Source organism: Dermacentor silvarum, chromosome 4 (assembly GCF_013339745.2).
Source record: "Dermacentor silvarum isolate Dsil-2018 chromosome 4, BIME_Dsil_1.4, whole genome shotgun sequence".
NCBI lineage: Eukaryota > Metazoa > Arthropoda > Arachnida > Ixodida > Ixodidae > Dermacentor > Dermacentor silvarum.
This window is the reverse complement of record NC_051157.2, coordinates 66,131,449-66,147,683: the sequence shown is the minus strand read 5'-3', so window position 1 is coordinate 66,147,683 and position 16,235 is coordinate 66,131,449. Positions and strand designations below refer to the sequence as shown.

Sequence of the window (16,235 nt, the reverse complement as noted above, 5' to 3'; positions counted from 1 at the left end):
GGGTAGGGTTCCCTGGGACCAAGATGCTTGAGAACCTGTGCCTTAGAGCATCTATAGTGGACAAAATTGATGTACTAATTGACAGCATACATGAATTTGTTACAATGTTTACAAAAATTTTACAAATGTTCTATTCACAACTTAATATAATTCACAGGGGTGTATATTATATAAATTTTATTTGCTTTGGATGTGTTATTAAAGACAGTTTTCAGAATTGGGGTATTGTTTTTTAATGCTGAGCTACAGAGTTGTAAATGTGGTAGCTTCATTTATTTGAATTTTGAAGTTTTTAAAATCACTTTTTACTAAAAAAATTAATGCCCAAATAAAAAACTCTCTCCCAGCAGTCACTATATTATGAGTTTTTCTTTTAAATGTAACAATTAACCTCATCAAATTCGATGTAGCTGCTGTCAATAAAAATGATTTCTCCTTTTGCATGTACTATTTAGATAGGTCCAGAACTAAAGCTTCCTCTTAAGGCCTTTCCTCTTGTAGCTATGCTGCAAAATTAATAGTATGTGCAAGTGCGCTAGAGAACAATTTGAGACATAGATATCTCGACATTGGTTTGCATTGCCAGTAGTATGTGTACTTGTAGTAAATTCTCTTCTTTCTTTTTAAGAATAATAATAATCTTTTTAAGAATAATAATCTGTTAGGCATATAATTGGCAAGTGGCTGAGTGTATTCAAGTGCACTGCACGTGCATTCATCAAATGTTCATCGTTAAAACTAACAGTGTGATGAAGAAAGCGACAACAGAAGCACTATCAACTAGAAATTAATTGGGGAAAAGGGTTTAACTGTACACGTCTTACACTGCATGCCCCTGCAAGGCAACGAAGTTAGCTCTGTTACAATGGATCGCAGTTAGCTCGGTTACCACTGAACTAATAAAATAAAAGATAATAAAAGATAAAATTGAATAGATGCATTGGCCGCAATGATATCGTTGTTGTTTATTTTGGGCCTTGAAGCTTTGCACTTGGGTGTATGTGTGTATAAATTGCTTGCACATAAGGATAGACTGTGCAGTGTTTCATTTGTTTGTGTCGTGAAAGATTAGGGCAAACGAAGTAAGGTGCCTAGCTAGAAGACAAGGAGAGATTGAGGCAGAATATGCTTAATGCAACAAGTACTGTGTCTTATTTCGCATGAATACAAAGCTACTGCTTGCCATAATGTCAGTGAACCAGGCTTGTAAGAAATATACTATATTTTTACACACATAGCCCATCCCTGCAAATACTAACCCACACATGCACAAGTATAACCTTTGGAAAAAAAAGTATAAAATTGCATTTGTAGCGATATACTAAACAGGTCCTGACCTTTGTGAAGGCAACCTGGCATAGTTGCCATTGCTAAGCAAACCTTCCGAGAAATAATGTTTTGTGTGTTCGATCATACAGCTTTCGCTGCTGTTTCCTCGTTAAACCATTGTGCAAATTCATGGCAGGGCTGAGCACATTTATAGATGAATAAAGTGGCATTTCAACGTTAAAAGTCTACGTGCGACTTGATCACCAACTCTAAACGTACCTTTTCATCGATTACTTTGCATCGGCATGCACAGAAAAGTATGGTAAGAGCATTCCTCTCGTGCTCTCTGCTAAGTGTTGTGTCCTGATTACCCGGTCTCATTCTAGTATTTTTTGAATGTGTATGACCAGACTGAAGAATGAAGGTCCCCCCCCTCTCTCTCTCTCTCTCCTCTTTTTTTCTGCCTACACAAGTATATGGTAAAAGAAATACCTATACATTGTATACCATTTGTAAGTATTGCATTCTGCTTCTATTTGATTGTAATATTTGGAATATAGAAGCCACATGTGTAACATTGGAGAGGAATGGTTGCATTCATAACATTGCTCACAGCACTCGTCTGCTCGCTTCTAGCATTTGTGGGTATCCTTTTTTTTTTTTTTAAATGACGTGCAGTTACAGCTTAATTGCTTTTGTGCCTACTACAGTCTATCCTGGATATGTCAAACTCGGCTGTATAGAATTATTGTCTATATCGAACAGTTGTAAAATTCCTTTGAAAATTCTATGCAATATTATACCAATGTATTATGCATACACTGAACTCCTTTTCACCGATGTATTCGACATATTAAATGCTGTGCCATGCCGCGCCCTTACAAGTGCGCTTCTCCTAATGAATACGCGATCACTTCTCGCGTCGTAAGTATTTAACACTGACAAACTTGAAATGGAATTGTTTTGGCAGATGCCGTTAAACAAGATATTGAGTCTGAAGGGCAGTACATGCCATGGAGGAAAAATGAGCAGGGTGCTCCGTCTTGCTTGCTGCGCATATGGATGGCTTGTGTAAACTGCGGCCGTTCGTTATCGGCAAGAGCAGATCGCCACTCTGCTTCAAGAACGCAAAAGGCCTTCCGGTCTGATATGCGTTCCACTGTGCATTATTTGGATGAGCAAGTACGTGGAATAAAATGGTTGACAGAAGATCAAAGTCCAGTGAATTATACTTGAGGCCTGCTACATAAAGAATGGTGTGCAGTTATACATCAGCCAATCATGCATGACCTGCAAGTTATAAAGAAACTTCTTTTTTTTGCGTATGCACCAGGCCATACGGAATGACTGCAAGCATGAAAAGCAATCTCTCAAATGAAGGAACAGAAAAAATTAATTGAAAAAATGAATAAGAAATAATTTTTTTTGTGATTTTTATCTTCCATAATGTTAGTGTGCAGCAGATAGATGTGAAACAATGAAGGAACAGAAAAAATTGAAAAAATGAATAAGAAATAATTTTTTTGTGATTTTTATCTTCCATAATGTTAGTGTGCAGCAGATAGATGTGAAACCTCATGTAAATGAGGGTTCATTTGCTGCGGCATAAGCCATCAGGCTTGAACAGTAAACTGCACATCCATGATAACGTTGTGGCACAGCCCTGGCTTTTCTTTTTCCTTTTTGGCTTCTTGTGCACATGGCTTGTGTTTGGACCTATTATTTTTTTTTATTGGTAAGGACGAGCTACACATCATTCTAAAGGAGCCAAATACTGAACTTAAAACAAATTTAGAAAAATTTTGCTGCACCACAGCAGACCAAATACGGGAAAATACATTGAAATCTATTACGTGACACTGACTTAACCAGCATTAATGCTCGGCGCGAAATGTAAAAATTGAAGTTCTCTTATAGTAGCTATCTCTAGTCTTGAAAATAACACAAAATGGAGTTTTGGAAGAATGCTTTATCTGCCTAAGGCCTAGCATTCCTCTTTAGTGACCTTTTCTGAAGAGCTAGTACCTCTCCTTGTTCTTTATCCTTGTTTGTATTGCACCTCAGTTCTTGTAATGCTTCTTATGCCTTTGTTTGTGATCAGTTTATTCAGTGATACTGTCAGACTGTTGTTGCTGACACTGAGTCGTGGCTCTGTTTTTTTTTTTTTTTCCCTTTCCTATCAGACAAGCGACGACCAGGCTATGAGCTCTACCATCCACCACAGCAAAGGAGCTTTGGCACAACATCCACCAGGCCAGTGCTTAATCCAGGCAACTGGTCTCGGAAAGGCTCAACCACCAGCCAGTCCTCGGACATAGGAGCCAATGCCAAAGTGAGCACATCAGTGTTTTGTTTGTTTCAGCGACAGGGATGAATTCTTTTTGTGCCAAGCATCACTTCGATAGTGCGTTGGGAGGTCTGCTAGTTCATTCAACTTTGCGGAAGTTATATAGCTGCTGAGTTTATCTTTTTTTTCTTCAGATGAATGCTTTTTCTGCATTTATAAGCATTTTGCAATTTCATTTCATTACTTTAAATGGCAGATACAGTTTTTCATGGCAGAGGAAAATTTTATTTGTGTAGCTGTTCAGAAACTGCAGTTTGGGCTCATGTCCTTTTTTTTTCCTTTCTTTTTTTCAAAAACTCATGGGTTCCTTGACTTATGGAAGTGTGCTCAAACCTTAGTCTAACAAAGTTGCAAGCTACAAACTTGTCTAAGCTAAATTTTGTTTTATTGAGGTCACCATGCTTTGGCAATCCAAATAATTTTTGTTAACGTAGTCGAGCATTTGACAGCTTTTGACTTGCGTTGGTGATGTAGTTACACCATGCGAAAGCCGAGGTTTTGTTGTGTGACATGCACATTAGAAAAGCATAACCTGAAGTGCCACAGCAAGAGTATGTGCTTGGTATGTGAAGGAATATTGATCTCAACGGCCATCTGTTGAGACCAAGTAAGCTGTAATAACAGGCCGCGTAGAGTATTATTTTCCATAAAAACATGCCACCTGCATTGGCATGCAGTGTGTGCAAACTCCGCGCTGCTCAATGAACCTTAAAAGCATGCAGTGGTATTACAGATTGTATGGTAGTTACCACTAGAGCATTGCACAGGCCAGTCTTTCAGGCCTGGGCTGGGCCCGAGCCCGTAAGCGCCATGCCTTGGCCCGCATGAGCCCCGCCCGAACCTGTTCGTTGAGCCTAAACGAAGCGTGGTCGGGTTCTCGGTTATTATGAAGATGCAAGGCAAACAAACACAGATTATTAGTATTTTGTATTAAACACAGGCATATACATACAGTGAACAGAGAGGAAAACAGCAAGAAGGTTGGTGACTGCCACCGAGAGAGGCAGAATACCGGCCAACTCTTCAGGTAGGAGGGAATAGAAAAAGAAGTTGAAGATAATTTGCAAGAGGCAGATTTCACTGTCAGGTTTTCTGCTAGAGTTGCTGTTCAAAGGAAAAGAAAAAAAAAAGAAACTAAAAAGGAACGTACATCCTCTGTTCAACATGCTTGTGCATTAAAATGTAATATGAATGACCGTACTACACTTTCCAAACAGTTGTGCGACAATATATCGCGAATGCATAAGTAAACACAACACTCCTGTACTCGCCGCTAGCCGTTTCATCTCACTTTTGAATTTTAAGTATTCATTGAAACGTACAGTGATGAAACTCAAGCTTGGTGTGAATGTAAATTTAAATGCGCTTGCCTATTGGCTTTCAGGACTGTCATAATACTTTCACTGGAAGCTATCATTAAATAGAAATTGGTGACATGCAAGGGTAACACTCATGTGCAATCATATTGTCACATGGAACATGCCATTTTTATTGCTTTATTATTGCAGTAGCAATTACACGGACACTCCAGGCGCATTTCTGCTGTCACCGTGACGTTCTGTATAAAGTCCAAACACTATAACATTGTTGCCGTGCACCGTATGCTGTATGTGCGAGTGAAAGCTTGCGAGGGTGAGCTGACGATAGTGGCTCAATTTCTTGTGTGAGGGAGGAAGGCGGGGCGGAATGCGCTGTCTTTGTTGTGCGCAGGAGGCACGGGGGGAGGGGAGGGAGGGTGGGTTCTACTCAGGAAACTGCTGCTTATGGCATGGCTACGTGGGTGCTGTATCTTATAAGCGATCTGCGATGTGGACAAAGTGCGCCGAGTGCCGGTAGGTTCGTACGCGCTGTGCTTTCGATGTTTAGTTTTGCGTTGAAGTGAGAGACCGCACAAAGGTCAATTTGCCCGCTGCAGCTGTTGCGGTGATCGAGTGAGATGTGTTCATGTTTATCTGTCTGCGTGTGACACCGCGCTTGTTAATTTAGTCAGTAAGTGAATGTTTACAAGTTCATACTGCCGATAAAACTACTATCCTTGCTTTGTATAGCTCTACTTTCACAAACATTGCAAAATTTTGCAGCATCCGTGTTGGCCTAAAGCATTTATCTAAGAACCATGGATACTTGAAAGTATAAATTTGATTACTTGGACTAATTATGCAATAAACTAAAGAACAATATTCAACTTGCTTGAACAAATATTGAAGAAATAAATGGGAACCACTAGTGGGGAGTTTGGCAGTATGCCTTATCACACAGTATAATTTGTGAATGATGATGATGAATGTTCCAGAATTTATTTGTGGCCACTTTATTTCATTACTGTAAGAATGTGTTTATTTTTTTTATTTTTGTCTTAATATTGATGTCTTAATTTGGCTCATATGTGATGGCATGTGCCAATATGATCATGTACAAAACAATGCAAAGCGGTGCATCAGTGAATCCTGTCGGAATTATACATATGCAGCAGCAAAATATTATTGCTAATGACCAGGCCTTTAGGCATATCTTCTGCTTTTGAAAAATGTAACCAGTTGTACTGAAGTTTTTTGCATTGATTCCTCATGTGGCTGGTATACGAACGGTACCTTGGGCAACTGAAATCAGTCTAGAGAATTTGTTTGCAGCGTGTCTCCCACCATGCAAACAGTTTCCAATCTCTTCAATGCCAGTGCAATGCAAATATCTGTTTAACTCTTCGTCATTTTGATCCGACTCTGTGACGTCTTGCCACTCTTTAAATTTGTCCTTCACCGCCGCTCCCAACCCTGCTAATGCGCTTCCCCTTGTTGACGGATAGGGCCTCTGTCAGACTCGCAGCACCACCTCTATTCGAACCTCTGTTCGTTTGTCTCTGACCTGAGCACAATCGCCTCTAGAAATTCAAGGTCTTAACCTGCAAGCAATGTTTATCAGAGTTTTGCAGTGTTGCGAAGACGGAAGAATTCCGACAGTACTCATCTATCTCAAGATAGCTATCGAAGTTCATGCAATTAGCATTCAAGCAACACACCCTTTAGGGTGTAGAAGGCACCTCTATTTAGAATCTGTAGTGTTCTTTCTGAGATTTCGATTACTTCGGCTGTGTGCGACATACATATGCAACATATCTGATTGGCCAGTTTTGCTATGACCCCCACTTGCCAGGGTTGGCCGTGACCATGATGGCATGTTGACAACTGTATGCTGCTGGCGTACTTTACGGCACATATGGATCCGTACTCCACTACTGCGGCCATCATTCTTGCCAGTGCTCGATCATTGATAAGATCTACGAGTGTGAACATTTTGACAGCGAGCTTTCCTGCGATGGCTTGTCACAGGGGTGGGACTTCTGCACCATTTTGATACAAAATCAATTTCTTGTGCGAAACTGCGCCAAACACAGAAAATTGAACGAAATTGCGCCCCTCTGCGCCAAAACTGCTTCAGCATGTGTGTTCCGGGAGTGGCCGCAAACAGTGAGTGGATTCGTTCTCTGAAAAAAAGACCAGTCATTCACATTCTGCTACACCATGCAACAGTGCCTTCCGCACAGTTCCTCGTAATTTTCGCGCTTATAACACAGGACTTTTCGATGCTTCTGCCTAAAGGCCGGCACGCTCGCGGCCACTCCCCGCTGTCGCTGCTGTCGGAACGGCCAGGGCGGCTGTATTTAGAGTGTACTAGAATACAGTTGAGTGGGCTGAGGTCGCTGTGAGCGAACTAGATATTAGGGAAGCGTGCGGTGCAGCAGGCTCAGCGGGCGGGCGTCTGTGCCCAGGGCCTGGTGTGACGTAAAACTATTCCAATCTGTTTTTATGCCCATGTGGGCGAGGCCTGAGCCATTTCAGTCTATCACAAAGGGCTGATGGCGGATTTGGCATAAAAACAGATTGGAATAGTTTTACGTTATACCAGAAAGTTAAACATTGCGTGCATTGAAATCGCTCTGGTCTACCATGTAGAAATGGCTTTCAATAAACCACAGTAGTGCATAAGTCGGGCTTTTCCGTACAGCCTGTTAAAGTGCATTTCCAAACACTTCAACCACATTGTTGAGACATTAAAGGAAAATGTCTTGTGCTACTTTTTTAGATTTCGGACTCACTATTGCAGAATGCATTTTTTTTTGTGATTGCTACCACTAATTAAAAATATACAGGCACTATTACCAAAATTTGCATGCACTAGACTGTTTGAGGATCAGGGTAATTGCTTCACAATTCAGCTTAAGATTTTGCTTAAGACAGTTGCAGTACAGCACTCAGGCTGGTTTATTCTGTGTTTCGTCATGTTTTTGAAGTGTGCTGCCATATTCCATATTCGATTATTCCGAAATTCAGATTGGCGTGCTCCAAACTGCTTCAAAATGACATTTCATCTGCTCCTAATTGCTCCAATATGAAATTTAGTCTGCTCCCATCTGCTCAAAAATGAAATTTTGTCTGCTCCAAACTGCTCCAAAATGCAATTTTACTTGCTCCAACATCACTCTGCCCCACGGCTGATAGTGTCGCCCGCAGTGGGGCGGCACTACCATGAAAAGCGCCGGCAGTGGGGAGCGAATGCTTAGTCTCCTTTTCACTTGAACGCATCGCCGAGACTTCGCAACCGAGGGTTCGATCGGCCACGAAGGTTCCATGGGTGGTGTCATGCTACACGCGATGTCATTGCATGTCCGAGCGTCTACATGGTGGAGCCTCTTATAACACTCCAGCTCTGATTTTTGTGCAGTTAATTTCCCCCGTTCACTCGATGAGGGAATTCACTACCGTTCTTCTTGGCCAATCACAAACTTCGATCAGTTCGTGAGATTCTGCTCATGATGTGGCACCGTTCTGTCGGGCTCCGGCTCCAGTGTAGCTTGGTTGCTCCCGCACACCAGGCAACTGGTGGCAACTTGGGAATCAAACGTTGATGGGGCTCCCACGGGAATTCTCGACGTGATGGTCAGTTTGACAGGGTCCGGAGTCTGGCCTTCGCGGAATTAAGCCACCGTTTCAAGGGAAGGTGGCGGCTGCTGTCATCTTGGAAGGAGGCTCGTGGCTTGCATGTCGCAGTCAGTGCCAAGCCTCGTCGTAGTCCGGGCGGGCGCTGGTGCTTCCTGGAAACACCCCAAAAGTGACGTCATTTTAGCGCCGCACGAGGCCGATGACCCATTGCAGCCTGGGGTCCCTGAACTCGTCTCACCCATCAGCTCTGGGCGGTCGAACTGCCGAAGGTACGAGACAAGAAAAGTTCAGCGTGCATGCACTTGCACGCTAGGGCAGATCAAGAGTGTTCCCCACGTGTCTGCTGGCTGGCTTTCTTATACCCTCCACCATCCGGGCACTATCCCCCTCTCCTCTTCCCCCACTGCAGGACACGGGGCAAACCAGACTAACTAGAGATGGTAGGTGATCGTAACGGGGTGAACGTCCTCAGCGAGGGAGGAAGGGTTGCAGGGCGGCACGACAGGTTTCGTCTCTGACCCTCGCGACTGACACGTCTATTCATGTTGACGAGCAAGATTGTTAAGCACGCCGATTACGATGTGTTTGCATATGGTCCGAGCATGGAGCTCAAAGTGAATCGGAATTGACTACACGTGGTCCGGGCATCGCAGCTATAAGGGAATGGTAACAGTGTCTGCAATCCCGAAAAGACAGAAAAAGCATTTCATATTTGCACTGCTGGTCTACACACGACAGTTGCGCATAGCTGCGCTGCCTCCAAGATAGCAGTTGCATGCTGCGCAGGGTCGATGCTGTGGCCGCTCCGGGGTGCTACGACGAGCGCTCTTGCCGTGAGAGCCTCAAGTTTTGCGCAGAACCTTGCCACCTTCTCTGTAGTAGCTTCTAGCGTGCTAGTGGAGACGAAAGGAGAGAGAAAGCCGATCATCAGTGTGATAACTACATCTAACTCTGCTTAGAAAAAGAAAACAAAGTGATACGGGACTACAAAAAAGAAAACTTTCACACGATTAACAGTGAACTTGCACATTTCTTGGACATCTTTTTAAGCAATTTTGATACCCGTTCAGTGCAGTCGAACTGGGATGTTTGTAGCTGAAGTTGAACGTCTAACAAAGAAATATACCCCTAGTCGCTTTATCACTTCAAACGCACATGCGCCATGGCACAATGCTTATATCAAACGTCTATCTAACCGAAAGAAACGTTTCTATCGTGCCGCCAGACGTTTGCCTACTAACCAACCCCGCCGGGCTGCTTACAAATCTGCATCGACCTATCTACATAGGTGCGCTCAAATCCGCTAAAGATAACTTTCTTATTTACGTTTTGCCGTCTATGTTAAACTAACGAAAAAAAATTTTGGCGAGTCATTAACCCACCGTCCGACAACCATATTTCCTTGATTGACTCATCCGGTAACCAGATAAGTGAAAACCATTGCCCACTGTTCTTAAGGAATCTTTTGTTAAAGATTTTTCTGTGGATAGCCATAATGAATTACCTACTGTGAGCTCACACAATTATTTACCTATGTCACCAGTGATTGTTGAACCACTTGGTGTCGTACGACTGATTGAAGCACTTAAGAATGATTCTTCTCCTGGTTATGATGGTATTAACACAAAATTTCTGGAAAAAAAATATTGGTTACAGTTCCATTATACTAAAATTTTCCAACAGTTACTGGATAGTATTTCTATACTTCCTAGACAATGGAAAATTGGGAAGGTCGTCCCACTGCATAAATCTGTTAATAAAAATAGCTCAACTAATTACTGCCCTATTTCTTTAACTAGTATTTGTTGTAAACTGCTCGAGCACATAATGTTTACTAACCTAGTCAATTTTTTAGAATCTAATTCATTTTTCACGTCAGCATAGCATGGCTTCTGGAAAACATATTCTTGTGAAACACAGTTAATATCCTTTACTAATCACTTACATCAGATCCTTGATCAATCAACGCTTGCCGACTGCATTTTCCTCGACTTTTTAAAAGCCTTTGATAAGGTTTGCCATAGACTGTTACTTTACAAATTGCACCAACTAAATCTTAATAGTAACGTCTTAAAGTGGATTGCATGTTTCCTTACTAAAAGATCACAATTTGTTGCTGCAAGTGGCCATACTTTCTTTTTGCGATGTTCATTCCAGCATTCCGCAAGGTTCTGTCTTAGGCCCCCTGTTATTTCTCATTTATATTAATGACCTTTTATCAGTTATATCATCTAATACCTGTGTCACACGGTCACATTTGGAAGGCCTTCCAGTCGACGGCCTTCGAAACGCCACAACTCTATCGACTCAAATGAGTTCTCGCGCTGCTACACGGCACTTTTGAAAGGCCGTTGAGAGGTTCAGGCGTTTCTCGCAAAATTATGTGGTGCTGCGGATCTTTATTTTCGTTTCCATGTCACCAAAAGTTAAACAAAATTAAGACCCCTTTAAAGCATTAAAATTTCTTTTATGTTTGTTTATACGGCGAAATTGCGGTTATATGACGGCAGCCGGCAGCACATGGAGTAGAGGGAGAGTGTACTAACACAAGCACGTCACTGTTGTCGAGAGTATGTGCAGTTCGCACATATCAAGTGGCAAAAATACTTTATTGAATTATTAATAACACTCATATATAGTATTTTTAGAGCATTTTGGTTTGATTTGTTATTTCTAACCATGGAGTACGAGCACACTGTGAACGAGAGGGCATGTTCGCGCTGTTTCCGCTTCCGTTGTTCAAAGGCCATCGAGATTTCGATAGAGTTGTAGGGTGCTCCGTTGACTCGATAGACTCGGCGCCCTTCGAAACCGCCCGTGTAGCAGCTCGAACTTGACCTTTGAGTCAACTGATTATTGGTTGGAAGGCCTTCCAAACGCCCGTGTGACACGGGTATTACATTTATCTCTTTGCTGATGACTGTGTTATTCTTACAGAAATTACTAACGATGATGACATTAAGGTATTGCAATCTGACCTTCACGCTGTATCTAACTGATGTGCAAAATGGTTAATGGACCTAAATATTAAAAAAGTGCAAAGTCATGCGTGTATCTAGAACTTCTACTAGCTCACCTCTTTATTATCTTAATAACATTCCTTTGGATTCTGTCAACTATTACAAGTACCTAGTTCACATCACGACTAATCTAACTTGGTCGCTACCTATTGAGTACATTATTAACAATGCTAACTGCTTGCTTGGCTATTTACGCGTAACTTTTCTACTGCCCCATGTGGCTTAAAGTTGCAGCTTTATGAGACACTAATACGCCCTAAACTGAAATATGCTACAGCCGTGTGGGACTCCAGCTATGGTACTCTAGTAACTTCCATTGAACTTGTCCAGAATAACTCCGTTCGTTTTATATTGTCTAATTATAACATAACTGCGGGCATCTCCGCCATGAAAACTTCCCTAGCACTTCCTTCTTTAGCATCTCGCAGAAAAGTTTCTCGTTTAACACTGTTTCACAAGTTGTATCACCATTCTTTTCTACATGACCAACTACTCCTTCGTCCACAGTACATATCCCGCCGCATCGATCATTGTCACAAAGTAGGTATTCCATTATGCAACACAAAGACCTTCTTGAACTCATTTTTGCCTCGTACGTCAAAGGAGTGGAACGAACTTCCCGTTCACATTGTTACTAATAATGATAATCACATGTTTCATGATGCATTAGCTAACATTGTATAATTGCGAGCTTTATTTGTACGAACTGTACTGACTGCTGCTTTTTTTTTGTTCAATTTCTTCTGTGTACATTGTATAATTACGAACTTCATTTGTATGAATTAACTGTACTGACTGCTTTTTGTTCAACTATGTTTTGTATAACAACCCACTCCCCTCTGTAATGCCAATCAGCCCTTAGGGTAAAATAAATAAATAAATAAACAAATATACTTTAAAGATATGAAAAATTATTGTGTTGGGGAGATTCGTGAGGCGATGTCCTTTAATAGTGAGGCCATTCTGTAATTAGTTAGAAAAGTGTTTGAGGGCCCCTTTAAAGATTCCTAGGTACTACCATAAGAAAGCAAGATCACCAAGTTGGTTTAACCCTAACTCTAAAGCTAGGCATAAGTCCCTAGAGTTGGTATAATTGGGACTCCCGGCAGTGGACAGGCAGGTGCAGAAGAGCACCGCCGTAGGCAGGTGCTTGTAACTTTGAGGTGGCCACCTTGCACTTCACGGCTTTTATTGTAGTTGCGATGCATTTTCTAGGAAGGAATGATGCTAGACGTGAGCTAGGTCATACATACATTGTAGTCGTGCATTCCACTGCTTTTGAAAGCTTATTTTTTGAGCAGGACAGGCGGTACAAGAGTTTTATGACAAACTTATTGTGGACTCTGCCGTACTGGAAAATTTGGTGCATTGTGATGCATTTCGAGCTTAGTCAGTCCTGTTCATAGCTGGACAGGACGCGTTGTCTCCTTTGCACCTTTGAAGAGGAGAGTAGAGCCTAGAGGCAAACCTCTGGGCATATGCATGTGCACGTGCAGGCAGCTCATGCACATGCCTTATGCTGGCAGCAACCTTGACAGAAAGACAAAAGTAATTTTAACCCAACCATTCTGACAATGTGATCACTTTGCACAAGGATGAAGACAGTTTTGATGCAGGTTCTACTTTCTGACTAGCAATTCTTGTTGTAAAGTGATGTGTGAACAGGTTAAGTGCAGCGCTATGTGTACTTGAACATTGTTTCCCTTTATTATTATTGCTCGCTGGTAGTAGCTAATCTGACTTTTCCTGTATTGCTCAATTCTGTCCACATAGAATATGTATGCGAAGCTGCTAATATGAAATGAAAATTTTTTAGTGTGGTGCACCTGGACAACCAACATGTGAGGTATGGCTTGTCTGATGAGATGTAAATGGCAGGGATAATGTAAGTGCAGAATGAAAGAACTTATGGAGAAGCTAGAGGGTGGCAACGCAACAGTGAAAGTGCAGAGTATCTAAGCTGCATTGCGCTTTTAAGACTGGAATCTTGATGTTATAATTATAGAAGTGTAAGGAAAGAATAAAACATGGTGTTGTTTTGAAACGATTCAAAATCTTTTGTGGGAGATCTTTAGGGGGATTCTAGATGGGGAATTCATATTCTAGTTTTGATCTGACTAATAAGTATAAGCAAAAAGATTTACATTGTGGTGTGTGATGCAGATGACTTTTAAAGAGGCCCTGAAACAATTTTGACGATTTTGTACAAACATGCTGAGTCGTTGGGGCATTTCCTTCTGATCATGAAAGGGGTCCTGAAACGCTTTTCTAACTACTCGTACAATGGCCTCACCATTAATGGACGTCATTTCATGAACCTCATGCTGTGAAAAATTTTAAAGTCCTTCCATTGTAAGTGGAGTTATTGCACCGATACCAAGCTTTCTCTCTCTTTTCGTCTCTGCTAGCACTCTGGGGGCTATACAGTGGAGAAGCCAAGAGGGCAAAGCCCCTGCCAAAAGTTAAGTGTCGTGACGGTGAAAGGGCTCGTCGAGGCACCCTGTGGCGGCGGCGGTAGACTACGCTATGCAGCACACTGCTGCCATCTCGGAATCCAGTGCTGCTGAGCACGAGGTCGCGGGATTGAATCCCGGCCACGGTGGCCGCATTTCAATGGGGGCGAAATGCGAAAACACCCATGTACTTAGATTTAGGTGCACGTTAAAGAACCCCAGGTGGTCGAAATTTCCGGAGTCCCCCACTACGGCGTGCCTCATAATCAGATCGTGGTTTTGGCACGTAAAACACCATAATTTAATTTTAATTCTTTTTTTTGTTCATCTCGGAGGCCACACGCAGCACGTGCAGCTACGCTCACTGCAAAGATGGAACAAGTTTTCTGTCTTTTTGAGATTGCAGACAATAACTCAAAGTTAACAATTATGTATTACTTGTTTTTAAAAATGAATCATCCGTGAGCCTATTGTCTGTCAGTTTAGATTGTTGCATTGGAACTTGTTCCAAGTCTGGCTCACATGATTTGCTTTAAAGATTTTCGCTACTTGTTTATGTAACTGCAGTCTTTTTGTTATGTCTCTTCACTACAGACAACACTCAGTTCCATTGCAATTCACCAGCCCCGATCGACGTACCAAACCCCGCCAAGGTTCCAAACAGCTACTACGCATTCTGCCAGCTTCAGCAGAAGCCCAAGTAAGGGTCGCGAGGGCTGGGGCAAAGAGAGTGAGCCCAGGGATGTAACTTCAGTTGTGGCACGGCAGTCGTCAACTGTTGCCAGTGCCAAGCAGTCTGAAAACAAGCAGTCTGAAAACAAGCAGTCTGAAAACAAGCAGTCTGAAAACAAGCGCAGCAGCTGGCAGGAGCTGGACAACAGCTGGTCGAAAAGCACGTACAAGCCGTCAACTAGAAGTGCAGCTGAGTTCTGGGAATTTGGTGCAGGAGACACTGGCAAGCAGTCCTGGGCATCATCGCAGACCACAGCCACTGCCAGTGAGGCTAGCAGAAAAGGTGTGCAAAAATTTAATCTTTTTTTAAGGGACCAAACCAGTGCTGGCCATGTACTTACTGCAGCGCATTGTGCAGCCTGTTTTGCAACCGTGGTGTACCACTTCGCTGTGTGTAGGTGGGTTTTAAAGGGACACTAAAAAGAAATGCAAAGTAAATCAATTTAGAAAGTACTTTTAAAATTATTTTAATTAAATTTGCCGTTGTAGGTTGATTATTAGAAGAGAAAGTGAAGGACAGAGTTTAATTTTCTTTATTTCTTTCCGAAACCTCAGCACTGGTATGTCAGTGTGACATCACAAATTTTCCAAATACTTCTTTGTATTTGGGCCGTTTTTGCTCAGTAAAAGTTCTGGTGTGAGCTGGTGTGAATAGCAGGTGCCATCAAAATCTATGACCGCGAGGTGGTGTGAGAAAATCAAGGCAGCGTTGCGAGAAGTCTTTCGTTTTTGCATCTTTTCTCGCTTACCAAGCATCTTCTTACGGTTAGAGAGTTTTTGGTATTGCAGAAGGGTGATTTACTAATACAGTTCTGAGAACCATTGATGTAACGGCTTATTGCGCAAGACAGCATGTAATGCAGTCTTTTCTTACTCCCATTTATCTTCCCATAGAACGTGATGTATATGCGTATTGCTTATACTGCAGCCACGCAAGTCGAAATACCAGTTATAATGCAGTTGGCCGGAGAATCCCGCAGACAAGCTAGGCAGTGAGCGTGCTTCTCAATGATTGGCACTGGCCAAGGGGAAAGTGATGGGGGCGATCTAGTGGAGGAGATGCGAAGTGAGTGAACGTACAAGAAACAGGAGAACAATAGAAAAGTGGTGGCAGTAGGCAGCGTGCTGGATCAATGGGGACGCGGGGGTCGCCTAGACGACGGAGAAGAATTTTTTTACATGGTATTATTTACGTAGGTTTATTTACATAGGAATATTAAAGGCAAGGGGGGCTTATTTACAAGTAAAGGCATACTCGTACTGGGAGAAGTACAGGGAAAAGTTTGTTAACTCATAGCATTCAGCTACATTGTGTGTGTTGTACCCGCCGGGGTGGCTCAGTTAGCTAAGGCGTTGCGCTGCTGAGTACAAGGTCGCGGGATCGAATCTCGGCCCCGGCGGCCGCATTTCGATGGAGGCGAAATGCAAAAACGCCCGTGTGCTTGCGTTGTAGTGCACGTTAAAGAACCCCAGGTGG

At 42.4% G+C, this 16,235-nt stretch overlaps 1 protein-coding gene across 8 annotated transcripts in view; it reads left to right on the top strand.

The window, feature by feature from the left end:
- The window catches only part of LOC119450179 (tudor domain-containing protein 7-like), a 129,095-nt gene that overhangs the window by 12,631 nt on the left and 100,229 nt on the right, over positions 1-16,235 (top strand). For 7 of the 8 annotated variants that reach the window (XM_049665687.1, XM_049665689.1, XM_049665690.1 and 4 more), the window contains 2 exons: positions 3,453-3,601; positions 14,621-15,041. In XM_049665687.1, the coding sequence (XP_049521644.1) occupies positions 3,453-3,601; positions 14,621-15,041 (570 nt within the window). The remainder of the gene's footprint in view (positions 1-3,452; positions 3,602-14,620; positions 15,042-16,235) is intronic. The other variant, XM_049665691.1, reaches the window with a different exon arrangement.